Source organism: Oryza brachyantha, chromosome 1, assembly GCF_000231095.2.
Source record: "Oryza brachyantha chromosome 1, ObraRS2, whole genome shotgun sequence".
Lineage (NCBI taxonomy): Eukaryota > Viridiplantae > Streptophyta > Magnoliopsida > Poales > Poaceae > Oryza > Oryza brachyantha.
Genome location: NC_023163.2, coordinates 4,051,909 through 4,076,548, shown reverse-complemented (window position 1 = coordinate 4,076,548; position 24,640 = coordinate 4,051,909). Strand labels below are relative to the sequence as shown.

Genomic DNA, 24,640 nt, shown 5'->3' with positions numbered 1-24,640 from the left:
TAGTACTTATATAACTTTTAAATAAAATAAATAATTAAACATGCAAATGTAGATAAAAATCAAGAATAAATTAGGTGAAGGTGTCCTTGGCACTGAGGTCCTCGTGCAAAACCATGTTATCTCAACAAAGGACCATGTCAAATTATTTCAATTTGCTAATAATTGCTGCTAAAATTTTAAACTAATTTCCTAGTCACGAATACTCCAGAACGTGTGTTAAAAGTCTAATCATAGCCAACTAGCAAAGGTCAAACTGTGTTCTCTTCATTTTTTTTCTCTCCAGAGAGAAGAAATGAACTAGTGTTTAGATTAAGAAAATTTTTGGTATAAATGTCACGTCAAATGTTTGACCGGACGTTGAAAGGGGTTTTCGGACATAAATAAAAAACGAATTTCACGGCTAGCCTAGAAACCGCGAGACGAATCTTTTGAGCCTAATTAATTTATCAGTAGCACATGTTGGCTACTGTAACACTTATAGCTAATCATGGCCTGATTAGGCTCAAAAGATTTGTCTCAAGATTTCTTCCATAATTGTGTAATTAGTTTTTTATTCATCTATGTTTAATGCTTTATTTAGATGTAAAAAATTTAATGCGATGTTTTTTTTAAAAAAATTGAAAACTAAACAATCCCCTAACTAAAAATCCAGATATGCTGTTCCCACAAGGGAGACAGTTCATATTCAGCTCCCAATTTGACTATGACTACATAATATCCTTATTCTTTTGTGTCAAATCACTCAAAAACAGTTTACTAAGACGCATTCAACAATTATGTCAGATTAGTACTATGCCCACGTTAGAATAAAATATTATAAATTCTTTTAAATATAATAATATATAAACCAAATATTTAAGTTATTTATCTACCAAATATTTGTTAATACGATAATTTAAACAAATTATAATAAAATAGCAGGAAACCATCCGTCAGTTAAAAATGACTATTATAGTTTTGCATAATTATTTCTAGGTAAGATAATAAATTATAAGTTTTACTGTTTACCAAGTTTATACGGTAATTTTAGAAATATTACACAACAAATTAATACAATGAAAATCACTATAATATCAAGTTCACGTATTGCAAGGATAAGTTTAGTTAAATAATTTATACACATGATCTAATATTAATATAAAATTTAAACTCTATAAAGTTAAATTCAATGAAACCATTATACAAACATGAGTTACATCACATACAATATTCCATCTTCTTATAATAAAATAAAATTTTGTTGAGGTTCATATATATCAAAGGAACAAAACATCGTGCAACTATCAAATAACACACAATTTAAGTCTAAATTTGTTATGAGTTTAAAAACAAATTTCATCATGTCTACTTATATTAAATATAAAGATATTCAAATCAAATATTAAGTGATCATAATACCTAGCAAACAATTATCCCATGAGTTCTTACAAGTTTAAAAAATATGATAGTTTTTTAATAAAGTAAAATTACTAAGGATATTTTTTATATGTGTCCAGTTTGTTATCATCAGACAATGCGTGTACGTATTTTTTAATATTAGATAAAGTAAAATTACTAAGGATATTTTTTATATGTGTCCATGATTGAAAAAAAATACTCTATAGTGATGCATCATTTGACAAATCAAAATATTTGGTAAATTCACATAAAAATATGGTGCTAACAAAATATTTACAGAACACTAAAAATATGGTGCGAACACCAGATATTATTCTATGTACCAGAGATAAATTAGTGATCTATTCGAACACCCAGCAATAGTGGTCTTATCAATCTTATAAATTAGTGATCTATTCGAACACCCAGCAATAGTGGTCTTATCAATCTTATAAATTAGTGATATATTCGAACACCCACCAATAGTGGTCTTATCAATCTTATAATTAGTGTAGCTGTGGCATTAGTTGATATTATTGGCAGTGTGATTGAACTTTAATTTTAAAGGTATACCATGAATATTTGTAAAAACTTTATGATTAAAAAATTATATATTTATATTTACATAAAGTCTAATATATATATATCTATATATATATATATATAATGTTTGTCTTGTTTCTATTTGGAAAGATAATTTCTACATATGAAAATCTACTATTGATAAGATAATTTCTAATTTAGAAAGCTAATTAGAAAGCGTGTCGATAGGAAGTTTACATAAGAAGAGATGGAGTATGTCATAACCAGCTGATCTTACGAAGATCATTTTAGCCATGGATTTGAAGAATGATGAATAAATGGTGTAACATGAGTAAAACATGTCCTTGTATTATGGGGTAGAAGATATGGTTGAAACAGTTGAAAACCAAAACCGCATTTGATATAAATTTCCATTGACATGATTTCCATACATTTGTTATCAGTGAAACAACACTAGCTCCAGACATTAGCACCAGATTGGGTTATCTACCTGTGTGACACGACACTCCTAATGATCTTAAGCTTGCATGGTACAGTACAGATTCTGTGGACCAATAATGTCGATCAAACATAACCAACAATCAGAAATGACACGGCCATGACATTGATCAGTAGTCCTCAATTTGCCTTGAAACAGCCAAAAAATTAACCCCAGTAATTGGTGACAGGATTTAAAGGCCGAACATCAAGTCCATAACTTTTGACAAGACTGATTTTGTGGGTGAAGCAATGGCACCCGAAGCACCACGGCCACTCCCGTTGCTGATTCCATTTGGCATAGAATTGCTAGGCAAAGGTGCTAGCGCATTTCTGGTTGTAAATGAACTTGGTGCTACAGTTTGTGATGGAAACGGAACTGTTGCACCAACTTGAAAGTTCTCATTTATGTTCTCATTCAGATACTGTCGCTGCCATGGATCCACTTGCTTCACACCAATGATAAGAACACTGTTTAACTGTTCACCATGCTTGGCGAGAGCTTTCTGTGCATCATACCGGCTCTGGAAAATGTCAAACAAGATAGAGATCAGCAATTAGAAACGTACACAATAAACAATGGCCAGAACTGGCAACATAGGCTTTCAGTGACATTTTGCATGTATTTGAAGTTCGCTATTATGATTATGATAAAGTCCTACATAAGAGCCTTACTGCTGGTAGGCAAAAGCTCGTAACATCATGATTATGGTCATAAAGTAGGGTTAGTTTGTTTTGGTTTAGGGTTAGTTTGTTTTCACATCTAATAAAATTAAGATCTGAAACAAATGCAGAGACTAGCAGAATCAGGCATATTTAGTTGTTACATAACTGCAGAATGTCCCAAACTTTATTTCATAATCATGTCCTGACAGAAATATGATGCAGATGCAGGTAACTTTCAAGACAATCAAAGGAGACAGGGTAAGCAAAAACAGTTTCAGATCAGTACAGAAAATATATGACCAAAAGGCATGTAAAGTTCTGAACCAAGGAAGGGCTTCAACCCAACAAGTAGTGATCTGTACAGGTCAAAATCATTTTATATTCTTGATGTAAAAAGCTCTTAAAAGGCAACAATCTATCTTTTGTCATCACAAGTGCTCTGTATAGTCAAACAGCTACGTCATGAAACTGGGCCAGGCCAGCTCAGTGCTTGCATATTTGCAAGGCCTCGTCTAAACTTCAAACTGGGCCATAACTTTTAAGAGGTATCACTTCCGCTGAATTTTGCCCTTTTCAACATAGCAGCTTTACAAGTCAGTGAAATTCTGACCTTGCTCTCAAGATTTTTTTTATCATTTATCAAAGTTAAAATAGTTAAGTCATCAACGTTTTTACCTGATACAGAATATGCATCCAGTTTGCGTCCCTTGGACCAGGGACGTGTCTCAAGACTATACCACACTTCTCGAATTCTCTCAGTACCAAGTTGGTATCGCCAGGCAAAAAGCTGGAAGAACAAAGACAGAGGCGATGCCATCAAAATGAACCATGTCATACCAACCAAACTTAAATTAAGACAGGGGAACCATTTGAGACAGAGTAAGAAAAGGACAAACTTAAGTACAGAGTCAATGAGAATCATGTCTAACTATTGCAAACTGATCAAATTTAAGGGAACAACATGTACAGAGTCAATGCATGGTCTTATGATATATCTGACTGTCTAGTATATGTGAAAGTATATACTACTCCATCCAAGAAAAAAGGATCCGCAGACTAAATTTTTGGATTCTCCTTTCCAACTTCCTACACTCAAAACCTTAATTTTCCCAAATACTGAAATACATCACCACATGGATATCTACTCTCTACTTCACCATATCAATTCAACTATAACAGAAGATAATACTACCGATTGCATACACATTACACATTCATCAACTTAGACAATCACTTATACTTTGTAGTACTATGCAAATCTAATTTAAATGAGGCACACAACTATATGAATCCAAAACCACAAATTTCATCACATTTGCAACTTATTCGTCCTATGGTAACAAGAGGAGAGGCCACGTACCCAAAAACGGTGACCCACTCCTCCTCGTCGACCCGGCCAGCGGCAGGCGTCGAATCCCTCGGCATCTCCGGCCGCGCAACCTCCCTGGGCGGTGGCAGCGTGATGAGCGTCACCTTCTGCTGCTGCTGCGACTGCTGCCCTGACGCCGTCGTCGGAGACTGCTGCTGCTGCGGCGGCGGCTGCTGGACGACGCCATCCACCGGTGAGCCCTCCCTGGCGCTCTCCTCCCTCGAGGGGGACCACCACGCGGCGGGGGCGGGGGACCCGTTGGCGCGCAGCGGGGAGGCGAAGAGGCCGCCGCGATGGGGCAGAGGCGAGGGGCTCGCGGCCGCCTGGGGAGGGGTGTACGGCTTCGGGGAGGGGGACTGGTGGGAGAGGTCGTCGAGGAAGAGCAGCGGCGGCGGCGGCGGCGGCGGTGGGGTCGAGGCCTGGGTCTCCCGCCGGAGCGAGGCCGGGGGCAGGCGGACCGCCGAGGACACCGGCGAGGAGAGGTCACGGAGAAACGGCGGGTGGTGCCGCCGGTGGTCCGGCCTGGAGGCGCTCATCGCGGATCCCGGTGGCGGCGGCGAGGAGAAACCCTAGTGGACGAGCAGAGCAGTGGCCTTTTGGGTTTATTAGCAACGGAGGAAGACGAGGCCACGTGTAACTACTTGGGCGCACCTGTCAATGAGACAAGAGAATCGCACCAGAAGACGTAATTCACAAATACGTAAGCTCGACTCGGAGGCGTAATCCATGTCCTCGCGTGCAATCCAAGGCGTAAAACATAAATACGTTTTCATTTCGTAATTTCGTACTCGAGTAGGAGGAGATGGAGGTTGCGACGGCGACGGAGGCGTCGGCGCCGGCGGCGAGCGCGGGGCCGAGCAGGCGGAGCCACCCGTTCCCGTGGCTCGACCTGGCCATCTCCGAGCCTTACTACTTCCTCCACCTCGTCGCCTTCTTCTCCTACTTCGCGGCACGCAGCACGGTGCTCTCGCCCGACGACGGCGGCGAGCTCCCCAGCCGCCTCCTCCGCCGGGTGAGTCGGGGTACCGAACTTCAAGTGTAAACGGGACCCAGATCGTGCCGTTTTTGTGGCCCTTGAACTGTTTCGGCTCATGAGGATCGGTGGTTGGTTGGTGTGTTCTCTGCAGGAGATCCAGGCGGTGCTCGCGTTCCTCGTGCTCTTCGTCGTCAAGGTACGGCCATAGGGCGATTTCATGAAGAATGCTGTTTCTGACTTACTTTTTTTAGCACGGTACTGGATTGAGGATTCTGAATCTGGAGTAGTGTGAGAGGGGGAGCTAGGAAGCTAGGATTTGCGTGAATTTAGGTGTAATGCCATCATGTGACGTGATGCTGAAGCCTAAAAGGCAGTGATTTAGTTTAGTTTCGATTTTGCACAGGGGATCAGTCAAACTATCAGCATAATCTGAACAATGTCAGATTTGAGTGAACCTAAATGTAGGTGAAGGCAAGGTGGTGGATTGCTACTGTAGTGGAATCTGGTCAAAACGTGGTCACTGGTTCGTAACCTCGAGTAAAAACCAATTAAGGTGCCGTGTGTATGTCTATAGTTAGTTGTTTGATACTCCCTCCATATGCAAATGTTAGACGTTGGTTAACATCTAACAAAAAAAATGGGAGGGAGTACAAGAGAAGCTATTAGCAAATACAATAATGGTCCCATGTGGAGTTTTTATTTATGTCTAGTCCTGACATGAATGACAATGCTATGTTGTTCACTTCGAGCTACTTGCCCATATATTGCACATATGCAAAGATGATGACACGTGCATTATATTTTTGTTAGTGGAGGTGGATTTTTTTCATGTGAAAGATAAACATTGTAAAACAAGATAATATTGGCATGCTATCAGGATGTGAAGTTTTTGGATTGGTTCATAAGAACTGGTCTTTGTAGATAGCAGAAATAACACCTGTATCATTTGAATTATCAGGATTTTGAGCTTTAGCTTGTGTGGGAGATAATTAAAATTACATGTTAATCATGAGAGTTTTCTCCAAAGTGGACAGTGGGAGGAAAGTTGTACTTTTGAGCCCTCAATGCACTTCCTTTAACTTATACAGAAAAACAAATCGAATCACATATAAATCCTCAAGATGTTTCCATTTTTTGAGAGAAGATATTTGCCTTTTTATGTTAGAAGAAAATTAAATTTATGTCAGTTATGTGTTTTGTTACAAATTGGATGGTGAGAGCGGGGATTGTAGTTTTAATCCCTCAAATGTGCCCCTTTCTACTTATCTGGAAAATTAGCTGAGTAAAATCTCTTGTTAATGTTTATATTTCTAAGTCAAACTATTTAATGCTCTGCAGATCGTGAAAGAGGAAAACTGGGAAACATTCATTGGTGACTCACTGCTCTATGCCAAGGTGCATTGATACAGAATCTCATCGCATGATTCATTGATGTGGAATGATCAGTTTTGATTTCTGGTTTGATATCTAATAATATGCAAAAGTAGGGGGAAAGTGGAACTTGTGTTATTAATTATTATAATAATCGTAACCGTAGTTTCATTGTGCAGTTAGCATTGCTGAGTATTGTAATCTTCCTTTTAATCTTCTTATTTTGTTTTGTAGGGATTATTGCTGGCAGTTACTTTGGTTATTGATTATTGGCTGACCATCACCTACTTACTGGGATTTCTTGGTATGCATTTTATCATGTTTTTTGTGATATTATTGCACAATGGTAGTACACATGCTCTGAATTGCAATAAAAATAATTTATGGATTTAGTATCCCCCTTTACTATTGATTTACCTTTCACGTTTTGCAGGAACTTAAAAAGGATACTCCATTCCTATTTAAGTTCTTACAGTGTACATTCTATATTTGGCTTTTCTCTAGATGTATGTTCATGTTAATGAAATATTGTGCTCTCCTATTGTCTCTAATTAGAATGGTATAATGCTCTCCAGCAAATTTAGTTGGAGTATTGAATCATGTATCAGTCTCACTGTTTGATTGATGAAACTATTATATCTTGTCGTGCTTGGCCAAATTAGTCTATCCATTAGACTATAGCAGCTCTTATAAATTGTTTCAAACTGTACATTAAACTTGATGAATTTCTTCCCAAAGAATTGCTCAAAACATTTCCTACCTCATTGCCAGCATATGCAAGGAATGTAAGGTGCAATGCAATTTTGGCCCAATTTTATGAGTAAATTATCCATCATTTTCTTCATGCATAGCCTACTTTGCAAGCAGGATGAGAACAACTTGTTTAGTTTGCTATCCCGTACTCAGATAACAAACTTGAGTTGTAGCCTACTTGCACCCTCATGATCCCCTATCAGGGACTGCAATTGATTCTAATTGTTGTAGTGTAGCAATGCTGATGCCAGTGATGTGCAGTACATACATGATTTGGTAATCTGGTTTTACAGTCACCACCGCACAATATTCAAGTGTATGTTTTTGTCATATGAGTCCTATATGCTAGTCAGAGTTGAGCATGATAGATTATCCAATATTGGGCACACTGATTGTGGATTGACTACTTGCCTCTCTTTGGTTTCCTGGCTCCTGTCAGTTTGGAGGTTTCTTAATTTTCCTGTTTCAGTTTTCAGCTGTATTTTGAAATTATATTTATTATTATGTGTCCAAAAGCAAGTGATTTTTCTCCCTTTTTCCAAATGTATCTTTTGAAAATTTCATGACGAAAGCTTGTACTATTTTCTCCTGCAGTTATATATGCTGTTGCACAACAGCCACCTTATGATGGCCTGGGTATGTTTTATACACCTGCTTTTTTATCATGAAATTACATGCAGTGTTATTTCCTGGCATTATCATGTGACTGAGAACATATGTCTAATTTCCCACTAGACAATAGTTGAAAATTTTATTACTGATGGACGAATGTGATGGCTTATAATTTGCATTAGTATCTTTTCCCTGCTGCATGCTTAACTGGTTTACCATTTTGCTAATTGATTTGAGTATAATCAAGTTGATATATAACATGAGTCAGTAATAATCTGTAGCTAACTAGTACTACCTCCGTCCCAAAATGTAAACATTTATAGGTTATTTAACATGGATTAAGGTTGAGAAGAAAAGACTATGGTGCCTCTTAATAAATGAGGAATTGATGAAAGTGGGAGGGTAAGTGGGGATAAAATGAGAAGAATTTTGAATGAGAAGTGATTGATGTGATAAATAATACTGTAAATAGTGCTTAAAATACTTATATTTTAGTACAAGATTCAATTCACATAAATGCTTAAAGTTTGGAATAGAGGGGGTAAAATGATTGCCGTTCACTCTTGAAACCAGTACGAGGGGTGAGACAAATTGCTAATTATAATTGAACATGTTGCTTTTCTTCCCAATTGTCCCTGAACATGAAATACTTACCATGCTATAGATTGAGGCAGAACTGACTTGACCAGTCGTGCCTTATCCCTGTTCCTTTTGTGGTAAGCCTTTTTATGAGCAAAGAGCCAAAGACAATTGAAATTCAACTGAAATTAGTGTGAATTGTCTACCACTTGGAATATAAGGCCTTAAGTTTATAATCTCAATGGTTCTAAAAGCTGTGCTTATATGGGGTGACCAGTATTGCAAAAAAATGGACAACATATAACACAAGATCATGAGTTTTTAACTCCATTAAATTGAATAAATTATGCTCACAAACTGTCTTCTAGTTCAATATCAGTATTCGTTTTCTATTTGAATATACTCACGCATAGGGATACAAGCTTACTCACTTATGGGTACCTATGCCACAACTCACCATTCTATGAAAATTGTGTTTTCCTCCCACTTTCTACTTCATTACTAGGTGGAAAATTGTAAGCCAAAGGAACTACCGTGAGTTGATGGGTACCTGTGGGTCAACCCATTTGCATCTGTACTCTTGCATTCATTTAACGTGAATAAAATTAAATTGCTGGATTACCTTTGTTCCATTGATTAGAAGTATTTCTGTATATTAAGTTAACTTCCCCTTGCTTTCTATTCTAAATTTAAAAACATAGTAGTTTCCTCTTAGTTGGATTGAAGGCACCTTCTTTTTTATATTTAGGTCATTCAAATCATTTGACCCCATTGCAACTGGAAGGCCTACTAACGGAAGAGCCAGCAACACGATTTTGGCTGGTACTTTGCTTCACATAATATTTTCCTTTTTCATTTACCAGTAAGAATTTGATTCCTGCTAGCCTTTTCATTTTGCATAAGATATCTGGCCTCTAGGTAACTAAGCTTGAAATATCTCCAACTCCTATTTATATCTTTACTGCCTCAATTGAGTAATGTGACTATGCGAGTGGACCAAACAGAATTTGCTCATTTTGAAAAATTTTAACAGGTTGAATTCCGGACTTCCTTTTCGGGAACATGTATACAAGCAAGCAGTGTTCTGCCTGAACTTTCTAACATGCAAGTATTTCTGTTTGCTGATTGTTTGCTCCTATTTCACCTTGTGCATCTATTTGTACTAAAATATGTTCTTCAACAATTGTCTTCAGTATCACAGTATCATTACTTTGGCCCTTTTCTGTAATTAAATCTATTATCAATGGGCATTAGCACTATATTCTATTCTGAGAGCCTGATACTTATCTGTAAGAGTGAAATTTTCATGTTTTTTTTTAACTTTTCAGCCCCATTCCACTTACATTACATTTATCATGCATACATTTGTTGGTAATGACACTAGTGCTTTCCCAGTTAATGTCTGATAATTAGTTAATAATCTTCAAAGTACCTTTTTTGTCCTGAGTACAGTATATTTCGTATTCTTTTATGTAATCATGTCCACACTTTGTGAATGCAGATACTCTAACAAGAACATTTCATTTGGAATAATTGATCTTGGGCATTTTCCAAATGCTGCAGCAAAGTATGGAATATCCATGTGGGGTAAATTTCTAATCTTATTTTTGTCAGTATTTTGCTCTTCTCAACTTGATTTGGAGCGCCTGCATTTCTTTACTGGATTTTGTTCAGAATATTGTTGGTCTGTTTCTTTCCAAAATGGTTACTTACTGTCATTTGAATTTCATTTGGCAGATCATCTTCCCACTTATATACTCTTTGACAAGGCCACTGAAGTTGCACGATTCCCAGAAATCACAAGTGAATCAAAAGTATTTGTGCCAAAAATTACAAAGGTTTTTTTCCCCACTATACATGTTTTTTGTTGTGAGTTATGAACGAAATAAGTTGCATCATATTTCCATTTTATTTGGGTAGACTAGTATGACTTGGCATAGTTTTGCAACTTTAACCTGCCCTGTTGCACATGGTTTAACATTACTAGTACCTAATGCACTACTTACACATATAAACAAATTAGGCATATGGCATCAAATCAACATAAAAATAATTCCTCAAAAATAATCTAGGTGCTGTATATGGTGTGTTGGCGTGTTGCCTCACCCTTTAAATTTGAAGCTCAAACTCAAAGTATGATTCTAGCACTCCCTCCATCCCACTATCCCAGATTGATCGTCGCATAATAATAGTCTTGCAGCAAGACCAAGGAGAATTTAGTCTAGCAGCAATGACGCCTGGCACAATGGGTCAGTTGCATTGGTCAAGCCACATTGCGATGCATGCATTAAATCCATGCAGGCATGCATGCATGGGATCAGTGAATTTCTATCAGTGGAGAAGAAACATTGTGCAGGGATTTACATGCATACATGCGATACGAGGAGATAATGCATACCACCTGGGGCAAAACTGATGTCTGCATGCTTAGGCGATGATCATTTTGAAACTTTTCAGTTTTGCTCATGCAACAGATCAATCCAGGATGGAGGGAGTACTTAGTCGAGACAATTCTAAAGAAAGTAACAAATGAAACTGAACTTGTAATGTTATAATAAGTAGGGCAATTCATATGTATATCTGCATTTTCTTCTCATTCGATTTCTTTTCTTTTTGTGTGTGCATGTTGGGGCAGGGAGGGAGACAGCTTTATACTAAATATACTTTTCATGTGACCGATTGTTCTAGTTGAATGGGAAATAGGAAACCGTTGTTCCTGAAAAGAAATTAAAAAATATGTACACATAGTTAGGAGTGAAGCTAGTGTGACACTCGGGATGATGGCTTTTAGAGAAACATATCTCCCAATTAATGAAATGGGTGTAACCAAAATAAATAAATGAAATGGTTAACCTGAAAAAAGGTGCGAAACAGGATCATATTCAGTACAATATGACAACACAGCTCCCTTTTGGTTTGACCAAAACATCCAGGTTGGCTACCTGGCACTGTACTTCAATCAAAATACTGAGAACTGACGTGACAAGTATATTGAAGCCACCAATGATAGAATCCTGAAACTTCAGTTAGCTATTGAGTCGTCCTCAATAATCGAAGTGTGAAAAATTGACTGTTATCAAGTACTGCTGATGTGGTCCAATTTTGTGGTATTGCTTTTGTGAGGGATTTTAAATATTGTGCTTAATTCTTTTCTTACAGAAACTTCTGTGCCAGCACTTCAACCTTGACAGGCGACTGATTGAATACCTATCTAGATGTAAGTCAGCCAGAGATGGCTTTCACTGTCTTTTTCACTTCACCGTCTAAAGAACACCTATTAACCGATTGCATACTGTCACAGGATCCATCATCTATCCCAGCTGTCTCAAAAAGAAAGCGCTGATCCCCTTTTGTCGTTGAGCCAGATGAATGAACCGGACAGTTGTGCGGCAGCAATCACTTCAGGGGGTATCTTCAAGCTTGATTTATTGTATGAGTTTACTTGTACCCATCCAATCAAGGCCAGTATACTTTAGAGTAGGGTGGGGGTGGCAGGATTATGATTTGCATCTTACTACCATCTGTCACCTCTTGAATTACGGAATGTTACCACACCTGTGGAGATCTTGCAATGATATGCCAACTATGTGTTCCACTGCACTTAGTGATCAATTCAGGCACCATTCATTTCCTGGGCAGTGTCTCGGAATTTGTTCGTTGACACCTTTTTCCGAGTGGTAGTGGCCTGCACGGTAGGTCATCCTGGCTCCCCTCCAATTCCATTTCATTACCTACCATGTCTGATGCCTTTCCTTGCCAATTACATCTTAAATATGCCTAGTGCTCCCTGATAACCTTGATTAAAACACAAAGCATTGCATTTGGCCACCACCATTATCAAGTGGAGGAAAAGTGGGATTTTGGTGGTATTGTTAACAAAAGCTGATTGTCCAGTAAAAGGAGGGATTGGTGATGGGTTAGAATAACGCAAAAGCTGTGTTTGTTGGGTGTTCAAAAGGGAGGGGAGTTTGATAAGATCACCAAAGAATAGTTTTGCAAATCTGGGGAGGCCAAATGGGAGCATGGCTGGGTGATTGGCTTAGAATAACACAAAAGGTGTTTATATCCAGGCCATGACACGTCAGACCCAGGTAAGTGGTTGGTAGTGGGATAGGACAAGCTCTAGCTTTTTAGCTTTGGTTATCTCTTTCCATTTTCTTATGTCTGCAACAGAGTATTTCTTCTCCTGAGAGGTTCAGACTTCAGAGAGAGAAGGGAAAAAAGAAAACTTGGGGGGTCTCTCTTTCTGAGTTTTGATTTGAGAGAAAGTATGGTCTTGACAAGTGCCATGTGGACCAGCATTGAATAGTGGGTTGGCTTGCAGCTGTCAAGCTGCTAGCCTGCTGCCTTCTTTTCTGGTTTGGTCTACCATGTTTGATGCATCCGTATTAATACGGTATCATTGCAAGGAATACAGGTGGAAGATAATGAATAAACTTGGTGTCACTTGTGATTAAATTCAACAGAAATGCATATTGGACTATTGCTTCTTACCTTTTAGTCAGATTCTGAAAAGGACCATAGTTTTTTTGTGTAAAATCTCAGTGATGGCTATATGTGGCTAGAAAATCTATCCCTGACCTGCGCCAAGGACTATACTAGGAGAAGACCACTTGGAAAGTTGGAATAAACAAAAACAATTTTGTGGTACAAAAGAATTGCATTATCATATGAAATTCATTTGCATGTGTTCGTGCACGTAGGTAGGGTGTGCTTTCAACTAGAAGAATCCATATGGCATATGAATATCACATCAGTTTTAGGAAAATGTCACAAACAGTAGTCGAGTTGCAATATGCTATAGTTATCCACTCTCATCTTTTCGCTTATGTTTATGTTTATAAGCCAAATTTTTTTATCATTGTTTATTTTTTAGACTTTGTTTTTAGATCGCTAAGAGTTATATTCACCAATTATTATTTTTTTTGCAAATTGTTGTTTGGTTTTTTTTCCTAGAAAATTTACAACAAAACAGCATTCCCATCCCTGCATAAACTCAGAATAAATCCATGTATTTCAAGTGGACTGTTTATGTTTGGAAAATGAGAGCCTGTCACGGTGGTCCAAACTGACCATTTTTTTTTTAACTCTTGAGCTGTGTTTGATCTGGGTGACTTGGGTCAAAAAAATTTTTTTACTGTCCATCATGGAATCAAACCGGACACAGCACAGCAGCAATGCCCAGACACCAAAGGGGTGAAAAGACGCGGTAAAAATTGCCAAAGAACCAAAAGGGTGAAAAGAAAGCGGTAAAAAAGAAAAAGGAAAGCCTGGGTGAATTTTCGGTTCTTCTTTTTTTTTTTTACTGAGGACGTGGTGAGGTGATACGGAATGTGTGCATGGCGGATCAGGGTCCAAGATGCGGATCGCCTTTAATCGGGCTCCAAATGCCGAGAAAATCCGCTTTTTCTCCGGGTCTTCGGCCTCAACCCGACCCGGTATATTTTAACCGCGCCCCCCTCGTGCCGCTCAAAAATCCAAGGAAAAGAAAACTGATCCTGTCTCCAATCTCGAGGAAAATTCTCTTGGTTTCAATCAGGTCTCCAACTCCAATTAAATTTCCTCTTTTTTCTTTTTTATTGTGTACTCTATTTGAAAAAAAAACGATTTCTGACTGATACACGGCCCTGAATTATTTTTTTTACGGTGGGTAAATGTGCTAGTGACAAAGAGAAAATGTATAAAAAATTATATTAACAAAGAAACATGAGAATTAATTAAATGTCAAAATTTTTAAGAAAATGATAAAAAGGTTTATTTCCATAGGTCACATTCGATTCATGAGTTTAGTAACCTAGATCCACTTATCTTTTACGTACACTTTTTAAACTACTGAACCGTATTTTTAATGAAAACCTTTTGATGGGTTGCTTTAATAAACATATCAATTTATTTTTAATATATTTATAGCTAACAATTAATTAATCACATACTGATTCATCCCAGTTTTCGTGCATATTCACCCACCCCTATGAAGGAATGCCGTCTAAATATTTAGGGAGAAATGTGTGTTTTGTGAAGAGATTTTCAGCGTTCTTTTATGTACGAAACCAGAGGCAGTTCGTGCAAAGGAGCACTAGATAGATCGAATTCACGCAAATCCACGAGAAATATCTACAAATTATATATGGGATCGAGAATTCACGCCCTGAGTCAGGGGGGGAATGTCTTGAGTACAACGCTAGTAAAAATATTAAAAGGAGAGAAAAAGAAAAAGGAAAAGAGATTCCTTTAAGCACAGCTATTTTTTTATAATTTTTTTCCTCCTCTCTCTGGGTGTGATGGAAGAAAGGAAAAGATACAGATTGTATTCTACCGATGGAAGAAAAAGAAAAGCTTGGAATCTCTAAAGCATGTGCAGAAAGCTTTCAATTATTTGTGTTAGCTATCAGACTATTTGTTGATTTACCATTAACTTCACCTCAACTTGTTACTCTAAGATCATGGTTATTCAGAATATGTACCCACTTTAAAGTATACCCACTTTAAAGTATGTAGTAACATTTAATAAAATCCAAATATCATAGTTCCATATCCCACGGTCAAAACGAATCGAATATGAAAAATATTTTCGTGGCCTACTAAAATTTCATATTCAGACTTTATTTGGAACGGGAGTTCTATAAAACGATACTAATATGTTTTGTAGGAATTAATTCAACTCACACATAAATCTGAGAGTCCTTGCACTTCAAAAGAAGGGCCCCCACCTGGGTTCGCGATCTCGACGAATTTCAAACATCTCCAGCCAAAAAACTGCATCTTGAACAACTTTGTTAAACAATTACGAATTTCATTCAAAATTTGTTAAAAATTACCCAATATTGACAAAAAAAATCAATATCATGATGAAGCTCGAAATTTGCTAACAGATCGACGATGGTAAACACTGCACCCATACAAATAAAATGCCTTGTTAAACCACTCTCATCGTTTTAAAATATAAGTATTTCGGTGTGTATTATGTGTATTTTAAAACATATTAGACATAAAAAATGCTTAACTGCATTTTTGGAAAGCGTACAGAAATTCTCATATTTTGAAATAAATGGTCCACAGAAGGGCTCACAATCTGTGACAATAACGGATAATGACACATGAAGATCATCATAATGTTTCCATGGATGGAGTACCAAAATTACAGGTGTCAATCTCTCTCCCTCTCTCTCTCAAAAAAACAAATACTACCTTCGTTGCATAACGTAAGATGTTTGACTTTTGTAGTTACAATGTTGACCATTCGTTTTATTTAAAAATTTAGTATAAATATAAAAAAATAATAAGTCATGTTTAAAGTTTTTTTTATAATAAAGTAAGTCACAAACAAAATAAATGATATTTTCATAATTTTTTAAATAAGATAAATAATCAAACATTATATAAAAAAATCAAAAATCTTCACAGAGGAGGAAATAACAAAAGGAAATTTTTACATGTGCCAAATGTGCATTCGCCGGCGTCGAGCCGGGATAGCACGGAACCTTCCTTTTCCCGGGAATTTATTAGCGCTCGCGACGCCAGCGCGAGCAGCGGCGCCGCCACCGCTCAGCTCAGCTCGCGTTTAAAGGCGGCGACGTCGACGACGAGGAAGAAGAAGCTGTAGCTCACCTTCCCGAAGCAAAGGGTCCCCCCACCCCTACCTTGTGCTTGCCGATGTCCGGCCACTAGTGGAAAGCGCGCGGCACCCCCTCGCTCCGGGCTCCGGCCATGGCCTCTCGCCCCCTCGCTTGCTGATTCCAACGCGCCACCCCCCACGTGCGTGCTCGCTCGCTCGCTCGCTCTCGATCGATCGAGGTGTATAATTGGAGAAAGCGCGCGCATTGGCCGGGTTGGCATGGTGGCGGCGACGGCGAGGGAGGCGGCGTTGGCGGCGATGGATGCGAGCAAGTACGTGAGGTACACGCCGGAGCAGGTGGAGGCGCTGGAGAGGCTGTACTACGAGTGCCCGAAGCCGAGCTCGCTGCGGCGGCAGCAGCTGGTGCGGGAGTGCCCCGTGCTGGCCAACGTGGACCCGAAGCAGATCAAGGTGTGGTTCCAGAACCGGCGGTGCCGGGAGAAGCAGCGGAAGGAGTCGTCGCGGCTGCAGGCGCTCAACCGGAAGCTCACGGCGATGAACAAGCTGCTCATGGAGGAGAACGACCGCCTGCAGAAGCAGGTCTCGCAGCTCGTCTACGAGAACGGCTACTACCGCCACCACGGCAGCGTACGTCCCTCCTCCACCTCCGCCGCCGCCGCCGGTCCGCCGCCGTTGCAGGTCGCCCCCGGGATGCCAGCTCACGCCTCTCCTCCTCCGGCTCCGACGCCGTTGCAGGCCGGCCAGCTCGCCACCACGGACACCAGCTGCGAGTCGGTCGTCACCAGCGGCCAGCATCACCACAACGTCGTTCAGCCTCCTCCTCCTCCACCGCCTCTGCCGCCGCCGCGCGACGGTAGCCCGGCTGGGTACGTCACTGCGTGCACGCCATCGTTACGCCACGTTCTTGCACTTGCAGCCGCCGCCGCTTACTCGCCGCCGGTGTTGCTGACATGCTGCAGGCTCATGGCGATCGCCGAGGAGACGCTGACGGAGTTCCTGTCCAAGGCCACCGGAACCGCCGTCGAGTGGGTCCAAATGCCTGGGATGAAGGTAACAACTCCTCTTCCTCTCCTCTTCAGATTATCACCGATCAACTTCTCCATTCAAAGGGCTCATTTCTTTTTCTTGGACGCCATGGCGGTGGCCTCGCCTGCAGCCTGGTCCGGATTCCATTGGAATCATTGCCATCTCGCATGGCTGCGCCGGCGTCGCCGCGCGGGCTTGCGGCCTCGTCGGCATGGAGCCCGCAAAGGTAACCTCCTACAAAAAAAAAGCAACAGTGTTTTCTGAATTCTGATTGATTGATGATCTGTTGCAATAATTCAGGTTGCCGAAATCCTCAAGGATCGCGCGCTGTGGCTGCGCGATTGCCGTTCCATGGACGTCGTGAACGTGCTTCCTGCCGGCAGCAACGGCACCATTGAGCTTCTCTACATGCAGGTGAGCTCACACAAACCTGAAAAGAAAGAAAAACTGTGGCAATTCTTAGCTGAACCTGAAATCCATGCCTTTGTCCTGAACCTGAAATCTGTTCAATCCTCAGCTCTATGCTCCCACAACGCTGGCGCCGGCTCGCGACTTCTGGCTGATGCGGTACACCTCCATTCTTGATGATGGAAGTTTAGTGGTGAGTTACTGATAAGAGCATAGATCATATCTATCCATGTCCTGTCTGCCTGCTTGACTGTTCTTGCTCTCAAGGTGTGCGAAAGGTCACTCAGTAGCAAGCAAGGAGGCCCAAGCATGCCACTCGTCCAGCCTTTTATCAGAGGTGAGATGCTTCCCAGTGGGTTCTTGATCCGGCCCAGTGATGGCGGAGGCAGTGTGATACACATCGTTGATCATATGGACCTTGAGGTAATTAGTAACCATTCAGCAACTCATAACAGTTTTCTCGATACAGTTTCATTCATCTAGCAGACAGAGACAAAAAAAAATAAGCCATTTTTTTGTGCTCACAGCCTTGGAGCGTGCCTGAAGTCGTGCGACCCCTGTATGAATCTTCTGCCATGGTTGCGCAGAAGATGTCGATGGCGGTACAGTAGCATGATCACAGTTCTCTTCTTACTGTTAATGCATAAAAACTCTGCACTAATTCAGTCTGAAAAATTCAGGCTTTACGCTACCTCAGGCAGGTTGCCCACGAAGACACTCGTTCTGTGATCACAGGATGGGGGAGGCAGCCTGCAGCTTTGCGTGCTCTGAGCCAAAAGCTCACAAGGTTCGTCTCCTGAGAACAGCGAAGAAATACTCTAGATGCTTCTTGCCGTGAATCTTCTTCAGTTTAAAAGTGTGATTTTTTTTTTGCATGCTCTCTTTCAGAGGCTTCAATGAAGCTCTCAATGGGCTTGCTGATGATGGATGGTCAGTGATCGAGAGCGATGGAGTTGACGACGTCTGCGTTTCTGTCAATTCATCCAAAGTGATCGGTAGCAGCAATGCAGCATTCAACAATGGACTGCCCATGGTCAGCACCGGTGTTCTTTGTGCCAAGGCGTCCATGCTGTTGCAGGTTAGCATCACTCTGAAACTAGACTCAGTAGTAATTATTTCTTCTTTCTTTTTTCCTTTTTTCTTGTTTGATCATAGCCAATATTCTTCACACATTATCCCTGCTGCTATTTTGTCAGGATGTCTCTCCTCCGGCGCTCCTGCAGTTCCTGCGCGAACACCGGTCACAGTGGGCTGACAGCAATCTAGACGCGTTCTTCGCCTCCGCGATGAAACCTAACTTCTGCAATTTACCAATGAATCGTCTTGGAGGATTCAGTGGTCAGGTCATACTTCCTTTGGCACACACGTTTGAGCCTGAAGAAGTAAGTTCATCTTCTACTAGCTTGTCCAGCTGCAAAAGGTCCTGCCCAATTCTGTTGTTCTGCTTAGTGTTTTTGATGCAATATTTTTTGTTTCAGTTCCTGGAGGTTATCAAGCTAGGAAATGCCAGCAACTATCAAGATACACTAGTGCACCGTGATCTGTTCCTCTTGCAGGTGACTTCTTATTCATTCATGAAATTTTATCACCAAGTGTACTCTAGGGCGGGAAAATCACTTCTTTTTCTGTTCTAGAACTTGTGTTCTTGCTTGTGCCTGACGGTAGAGACCGGAGATGTAAACTATTTCCATTATCTAAAGAAAAGTTTGGTTTTGGATTGTAATGGCAGATGTACAATGGAGTGGAGGAGAGCACTGCAGGAACATGTTCAGAGCTCATCTTTGCGCCTATAGACGCATCGTTCAGTGATGATTCTCCACTGCTGCCTTCTGGTTTCCGCATCATCCCAATCGATTCTCCTCTTGTAAGCAAATCTCGTACAATTATTAGATGCTCTATAATCTCAAGTCAAAAATCACCAGATCAGTTCTTCTGAATTTCTGTGTTAAAAAAGAGTTCTTCTGAATTTCTGTGTTAAAAAAGAGTTCTTCTGAATTTGTTCACCCTGCAAATTCCAGGACACATCTAGCCCGAACTGCACGCTGGATCTCGCTTCCACGCTCGAAGCTGCGACACCTCGAAGCAGGATCAGCGGCGTCAATGGCGGCGGCGGCGGCGGCGCCTGTGCTGCTGCGAGCCCCAAGGCGGTGATGACGATCGCGTTCCAGTTCGCCTTCGAGAGCCACCTGCAAGACAGCGTGGCGGCCATGGCGCGGCAGTACATGCGCAGCATCATCTCGTCGGTTCAGAGGATCGCCGTGGCGCTCTCGTCGTCGCGCCTCGCCGTCCCCCGCGCCGGCGCGCAGCTCGCGCCCGCTACGTCGGAGGCGGCCACGCTGTCCAGATGGATTTGCCAGAGCTACAGGTTCGTGCTTACTTAGTTCACATCCGACTGAAGAAGCTTTTTTTTCACTTGTCATCAATTCATCATCACAAAAAGGAAAACAAAAGCTCTCATTTTTGGCACTTGATCATCCATTCCATGCTCGTGCAGATTTCACTTTGGAGCTGAACTCATCAAACCAGCAGACGCCAACAGCAGCAGCACCAGCGAATCGATCCTAAAATCAGTTTGGCATCACGCCAGCGCTATCCTCTGCTGCTCTCTCAAGGTTCGTCACAAACTCTGAAAGAAAACAAAAGAAGGTGTCAGACTGTTCGATCGATTGCCATCCAATCTGTTCCTCGTGCAGGCGATGCCGGCGTTCACGTTCGCAAACCAGTCCGGGCTCGACATGCTCGAAACGACCCTGGCCGCGCTCCAAGACATGACCTTGGAGCAGGTGTTCGACGAGCAGGGGAGGAAGAACCTGTGCACGGAGCTCCCCAGCATCATGGAGCAGGTACACGCAGATGAGATGAAATCCTCCTTGAGTTGTTGCCAAGAAAAAAATCAATCCTGCATCATCTTCTTCTGATCAGCGACAGATAGAAGAGATTGATTTAATCACATGGTCGATGAACGAACTGTTGGCAGGGGATGGCGTGCATGGCGGGAGGGGCGTGCGTGTCGAGCGCCGGGAGGGCGGCGCCGTACGAGAAGGTGGTGGCGTGGAAGGTGGCCGGCGACGACGGCGCCGCCCACTGCATCTGCTTCATGTTCCTCAACTGGTCCTTGCTCTGATGGTTAGCCGCCATCGTGTTTTTTGCACTTCTTGGGATCCCGGCCCAGCCTGAACGGATTATGTATATTTGTTTAGCGCGTACTACACTAGTAGCAGGGCAATTTTACGTTCGTGATGAAATGAAACAGATCATACGGTGTACGATGATTTGAATTGATGAATTTTGGGAGACCCTTGGTTTTTGTACGCATCGGTGGTGCGTAGAATTGCAGGGATGACTTTGTTGATTTTTTTAGCACACTTTATTACTCCTCATTAAAAAGTTGTGCAAATATGCGACATGTAATTTGTAATTAAAATCCATTCACAATAAAATACTCCATTCACAATAAAATACTATCTTTGTTTCATATTATAAAACCTTTTAGCACTGTCTAAATTTATCAATTGATGAATGCATATATTTTATATATATGTCTATATAAAACTGTGACAGAAGAGTAAATGATAATCATGTAAGGTTTTAAATAAAACAAATGATGAGAAAACCGGTGGGCCTCTCGAAAACCGTGGGCCGAGCGCGGTCACATGCTGTGGGCGGTTTGCGCAGTTTTTAGAGCTTTTCGATAGATTATGTTATGCGTTTAACGAATCATCATCACAAAGGCTATAAAACGGTATATTGTGGAACTATATAGGCTGATATGTTAGATGTTAAACCTGATACACATATGTATTATACATATTTCGTTTCCGTAACCTACGTGTTAACAAATTTAGATATGTTATTAGCATGTTTGTGTAAGTATAACCTACGGTGGCCCCTGGTTCACCTCCTTACTGGCAGTTCCTCGTATCCCACGTACTTCCATAATCCATCTCATAAAGTGACGAATCTAGAATAAAATTATAGGATACGCTTAAAATACTAAATTAATTAAATTAGATTAATACATGCTTATAAAAGTTATTCAACACATCCATGATTAAATCAGAAATGAAAATAAAAATAAGTCGTACCAGTTGAGAAACATGTTCCACTTTCTCGCCCCCTAATTAACCCCCTTTCCTTCCTCCACCTCAGCCCACAAACCTTTATTGAGTTGGAGGCTTGCTGGAGTTTGCCGGTGCTCATCGAAACAGGGGACACAACATAAATATCGGAGGAGATCTCAATGTTGGAAATTAGTTATCTTTTCCTCAAAAAATGTATTCATTAAATTTAATATGGCAATGCATCAAATTGAAATGACTAACTGATAGTCACGTGCTTCGACTGGCCAGTTCATTTTCTCATCGTCGATTATGGACTGTCGTATACATGTTTTGCAAGCTTCTAAACAGTATACCTCATACAAAAAAAATTATAAAAGTTTTTATCTAGCTAAATCTTAACTTTTCAATCGTTTATATCCTTAAATAGTCATCACAAAATTAAATAATAAACAAATCTAAAAACATAATATGAGAAGGACACCACAGATGTCCGATGTGGTTGTATATATCTCGCGGTCCATAAATGCATCAACTCCCAACGAAATTGTGCTGGTCCGCGCTAAGTGTATCGGTGACTTTCAGACTTTATTGTCATCTTTTCGCTTCGGTTTATGTTTATTAGCTAAAATTTAAATTTTTCAACCTTAAATATAAAATTGATTTTGATTGTTTTTTATCGTAATTTATTTATTAGCTTCTGTTTGTAGATCGTCAAAAACACGTATATAAAAATTTAATTCATAAGTTTTTTTTGCAAATATAACGTTCAGTAATTTTTTTTAAAAAAAAGCCATAAAGCCGTCGGATACTTCAATACCTACGTACTGATGCTAGCTTACATCGGAAATGAAACCTGCAAAACTTTGTGCTACGCCAACGTGCACCACAACCGGATGGGTCTAACTTCATCGAGATCAGTGTGCCAAAGTGCAATATCTATCAACCAATTTAATTAATTGATACAAAAGACATCCACGAGGCTCACGTACGTGTACAGACAATATATCAACTGATCGGCATATACTATACATGTACAGTATGAGTTTTTTTTACCAATATATATATAGAGAGACAGAGATAACATATTTTCTAATAAAAATGTATTACTATTAATATACTAGACACTTCGAGTGATCAAAATTTTACGCTAGAAAATTTTACATATAACTTTTCCTGGATCCTAAAATTAAGGAACTACACAGCTCTAGCTGCAGCTTTGTTAATTTCATGAAAATACCAAAAGCTACGTAATAAGAGAAAATTGAGTAATTTTACGGTATGTACTAGGATGTACTAGGAGGTACCAAAATTTTAATGTAAAATTTGATAGTCAACAACTGTAAAATTGCTTGAGAAAATTATATATTGCAAACAACTATATTGAAAATACCGGAGTACGTACATGGAAAGTATCATTCATGACAACAGCTGTACATAGTACATGCATAATACAAGACATCATACTAAAGATAGAACATGATCATATACATGGCCGGAGACATGGAGTGAGTGATGGATGGATGGATCATCTGCAGCGATCACCGGAGGCGGCGCCATTGTTGTTGCCGATCACCTCGGCGAGGAAGCGCGGGTCGCAGCTGGCGGACCTGGCGAGCGCCACCGCCTTGGAGGCCGCGGCGCCGAGGCGGCGCTCCTGGCACGACGCCGACGTCCTCTTGTCGAAGCTCCGGCGCGCGATGCGGCGCATGGAGCCCGCCAGGGACAGCGTCGGGTTCGCCCTCGTCGTGGCGTTGAAGTCCCTGCACTCCGCCTCGTGGGTCACCAGCGCCGCCGCCACGCCGCCGCCCGCCGGGTCCCGCCGCGCCACCTCCTTCACCGCCTCCGAGCACAGCCCGCACAGCCAGTCCCCGCAGAACGCCGCCCGGACGCCGACGATGTACGCCGCCGTGCACTCCTCCGCCACGCCGCAGCACGCGCACCGCACCGTCTCCACCTCCGCGCCGCCGCCGCCGTCGCCGTCGCCAGGGCGTGGGTTGCTGCTCCCACTGCTCATGATGATCAGCTTTTCCATCTTGTTTGAGCTCCCCGTCTCGTCGACCTGAATGTGATGTATGACTCTTACTCTTCTTATTTATATATAGATATTATATAAATATTCTGATAAAATGAACCTATTTTTACCGCCTATCATATTTATCACAACATTTTAACCCATTCTAATAATTCTCACGTACTTTCTTAATCCTCATGTTTAACTTAAAAATTAGTTAGATTTCAGAACGGATGGAGTATATGATAAATATATTTTCATCTCTGTAGGGGTGTCTCCTCCTTTTACTTCGTAAGTTACCTATGCAAAATTGGCTGAAGTGTTTGCTTATAACATTTTATATTTCAATTCTAAAGTACCATTCAAATTCCAATGTGCTATCGCCGATGAGTCCGAATAGTTGCCCGAGGTTACCAAGCGGTGAATCCGCCCATTTTAAGTGTGATGTGAGTATATTGGCTCGCTTTTCATTAAAATATTAGGACTACTTTTAAAGAAAATATAGTTTTAACATATCGAGTGGATCAACCAGTATGTAAAACTTAATATGACATTAGAATCAAATATAGTCAGTTACTCAGTTTCAGGCTCGTGGTTTTAAAATCATTCTACAATACTTATATGCATATCTACATATATATGCACAATATAATATGTATGCCTATAATTAATTTCAAAATTATCTCCTGTGGAATAAGAACATGAGATTTTTACCTTGGGAGAGAACTTGCTTGTTTTTCTTTGGACAATTGTAGTGATCTCCTGATGCTGCATCAATCTCTGATCTGCAGGACCTACGTGTGTGTGTCCTTGGTCCGATCTGCAATGTATGATG

At 40.8% G+C, this 24,640-nt stretch overlaps 4 protein-coding genes across 4 annotated transcripts; 2 read left to right on the top strand and 2 right to left on the bottom strand.

Annotated features, from left to right (window-relative positions):
- Positions 1-2,219: 2,219 nt before the first annotated feature.
- On the bottom strand, positions 2,220-5,025 carry LOC102703355 (nuclear pore complex protein NUP35). Its single transcript, XM_015842148.2, has 3 exons — positions 4,424-5,025; positions 3,739-3,850; positions 2,220-2,921 (listed from the first exon to the last, which is right to left on the bottom strand). The coding sequence occupies exons 1-3, from the start codon at positions 4,966-4,968 to the stop codon at positions 2,592-2,594; spliced, it is 987 nt and encodes a 328-aa protein (XP_015697634.2). The 5' UTR covers positions 4,969-5,025; the 3' UTR covers positions 2,220-2,591.
- A 189-nt stretch (positions 5,026-5,214) lies between these two features.
- On the top strand, positions 5,215-12,323 carry LOC102704281 (thioredoxin-related transmembrane protein 2). The gene is made up of 11 exons (XM_006643814.2): positions 5,215-5,444; positions 5,560-5,604; positions 6,747-6,803; positions 7,014-7,083; positions 8,127-8,168; positions 9,472-9,545; positions 9,757-9,827; positions 10,225-10,310; positions 10,461-10,561; positions 11,883-11,940; positions 12,025-12,323. Coding segments are annotated over exons 1-11 (816 nt in total). The 5' UTR covers positions 5,215-5,234; the 3' UTR covers positions 12,027-12,323.
- Positions 12,324-16,543: 4,220 nt separating this feature from the next.
- Positions 16,544-21,044, top strand: LOC102704002 (homeobox-leucine zipper protein HOX29). Its single transcript, XM_040525386.1, has 17 exons — positions 16,544-16,926; positions 17,035-17,165; positions 17,259-17,349; positions 17,456-17,551; positions 17,626-17,739; positions 17,843-17,926; positions 18,001-18,156; positions 18,261-18,335; positions 18,414-18,520; positions 18,622-18,811; positions 18,930-19,115; positions 19,212-19,289; positions 19,463-19,597; positions 19,752-20,098; positions 20,228-20,345; positions 20,427-20,576; positions 20,711-21,044. Exons 1-17 carry the CDS (start codon positions 16,558-16,560, stop codon positions 20,855-20,857), a joined length of 2,574 nt encoding a protein of 857 aa, XP_040381320.1. The 5' UTR covers positions 16,544-16,557; the 3' UTR covers positions 20,858-21,044.
- Positions 21,045-23,319: 2,275 nt separating this feature from the next.
- Positions 23,320-24,579, bottom strand: LOC107305211. The gene is made up of 2 exons (XM_015842101.2): positions 24,507-24,579; positions 23,320-23,876 (listed from the first exon to the last, which is right to left on the bottom strand). The coding sequence occupies exons 1-2, from the start codon at positions 24,577-24,579 to the stop codon at positions 23,320-23,322; spliced, it is 630 nt and encodes a 209-aa protein (XP_015697587.2).
- Between the last annotated feature and the right edge of the window lie 61 nt (positions 24,580-24,640).

Excerpts from the sequence above, each read along its gene's own strand:
- LOC102704281 (XM_006643814.2), top strand. The coding sequence starts at position 5,235 with ATGGAGGTTGCGACGGCGACGGAGGCGTCGGCGCCGGCGGCGAGCGCG. Across the intron at positions 9,546-9,756 it reads CAGCAACACGATTTTGGCTG|GTTGAATTCCGGACTTCCTT; the intron begins GTACTTTGCTTC and ends AAATTTTAACAG. Across the intron at positions 9,828-10,224 it reads CTGCCTGAACTTTCTAACAT|ATACTCTAACAAGAACATTT; the intron begins GCAAGTATTTCT and ends TTGTGAATGCAG.
- LOC107305211 (XM_015842101.2), bottom strand. The coding sequence starts at position 24,579 with ATGCAGCATCAGGAGATCACTACAATTGTCCAAAGAAAAACAAGCAAG. Across the intron at positions 23,877-24,506 it reads TCCCAAGGTAAAAATCTCAT|TAAGAGTCATACATCACATT; the intron begins GTTCTTATTCCA and ends AAATAAGAAGAG.
- LOC102703355 (XM_015842148.2), bottom strand. The coding sequence starts at position 4,968 with ATGAGCGCCTCCAGGCCGGACCACCGGCGGCACCACCCGCCGTTTCTC. Across the intron at positions 3,851-4,423 it reads GAGTGGGTCACCGTTTTTGG|CTTTTTGCCTGGCGATACCA; the intron begins GTACGTGGCCTC and ends TTGTTCTTCCAG. Across the intron at positions 2,922-3,738 it reads GGATGCATATTCTGTATCAG|AGCCGGTATGATGCACAGAA; the intron begins GTAAAAACGTTG and ends GACATTTTCCAG.
- LOC102704002 (XM_040525386.1), top strand. The coding sequence starts at position 16,558 with ATGGTGGCGGCGACGGCGAGGGAGGCGGCGTTGGCGGCGATGGATGCG. Across the intron at positions 17,740-17,842 it reads TTGAGCTTCTCTACATGCAG|CTCTATGCTCCCACAACGCT; the intron begins GTGAGCTCACAC and ends TTCAATCCTCAG. Across the intron at positions 18,336-18,413 it reads CGCAGAAGATGTCGATGGCG|GCTTTACGCTACCTCAGGCA; the intron begins GTACAGTAGCAT and ends TGAAAAATTCAG.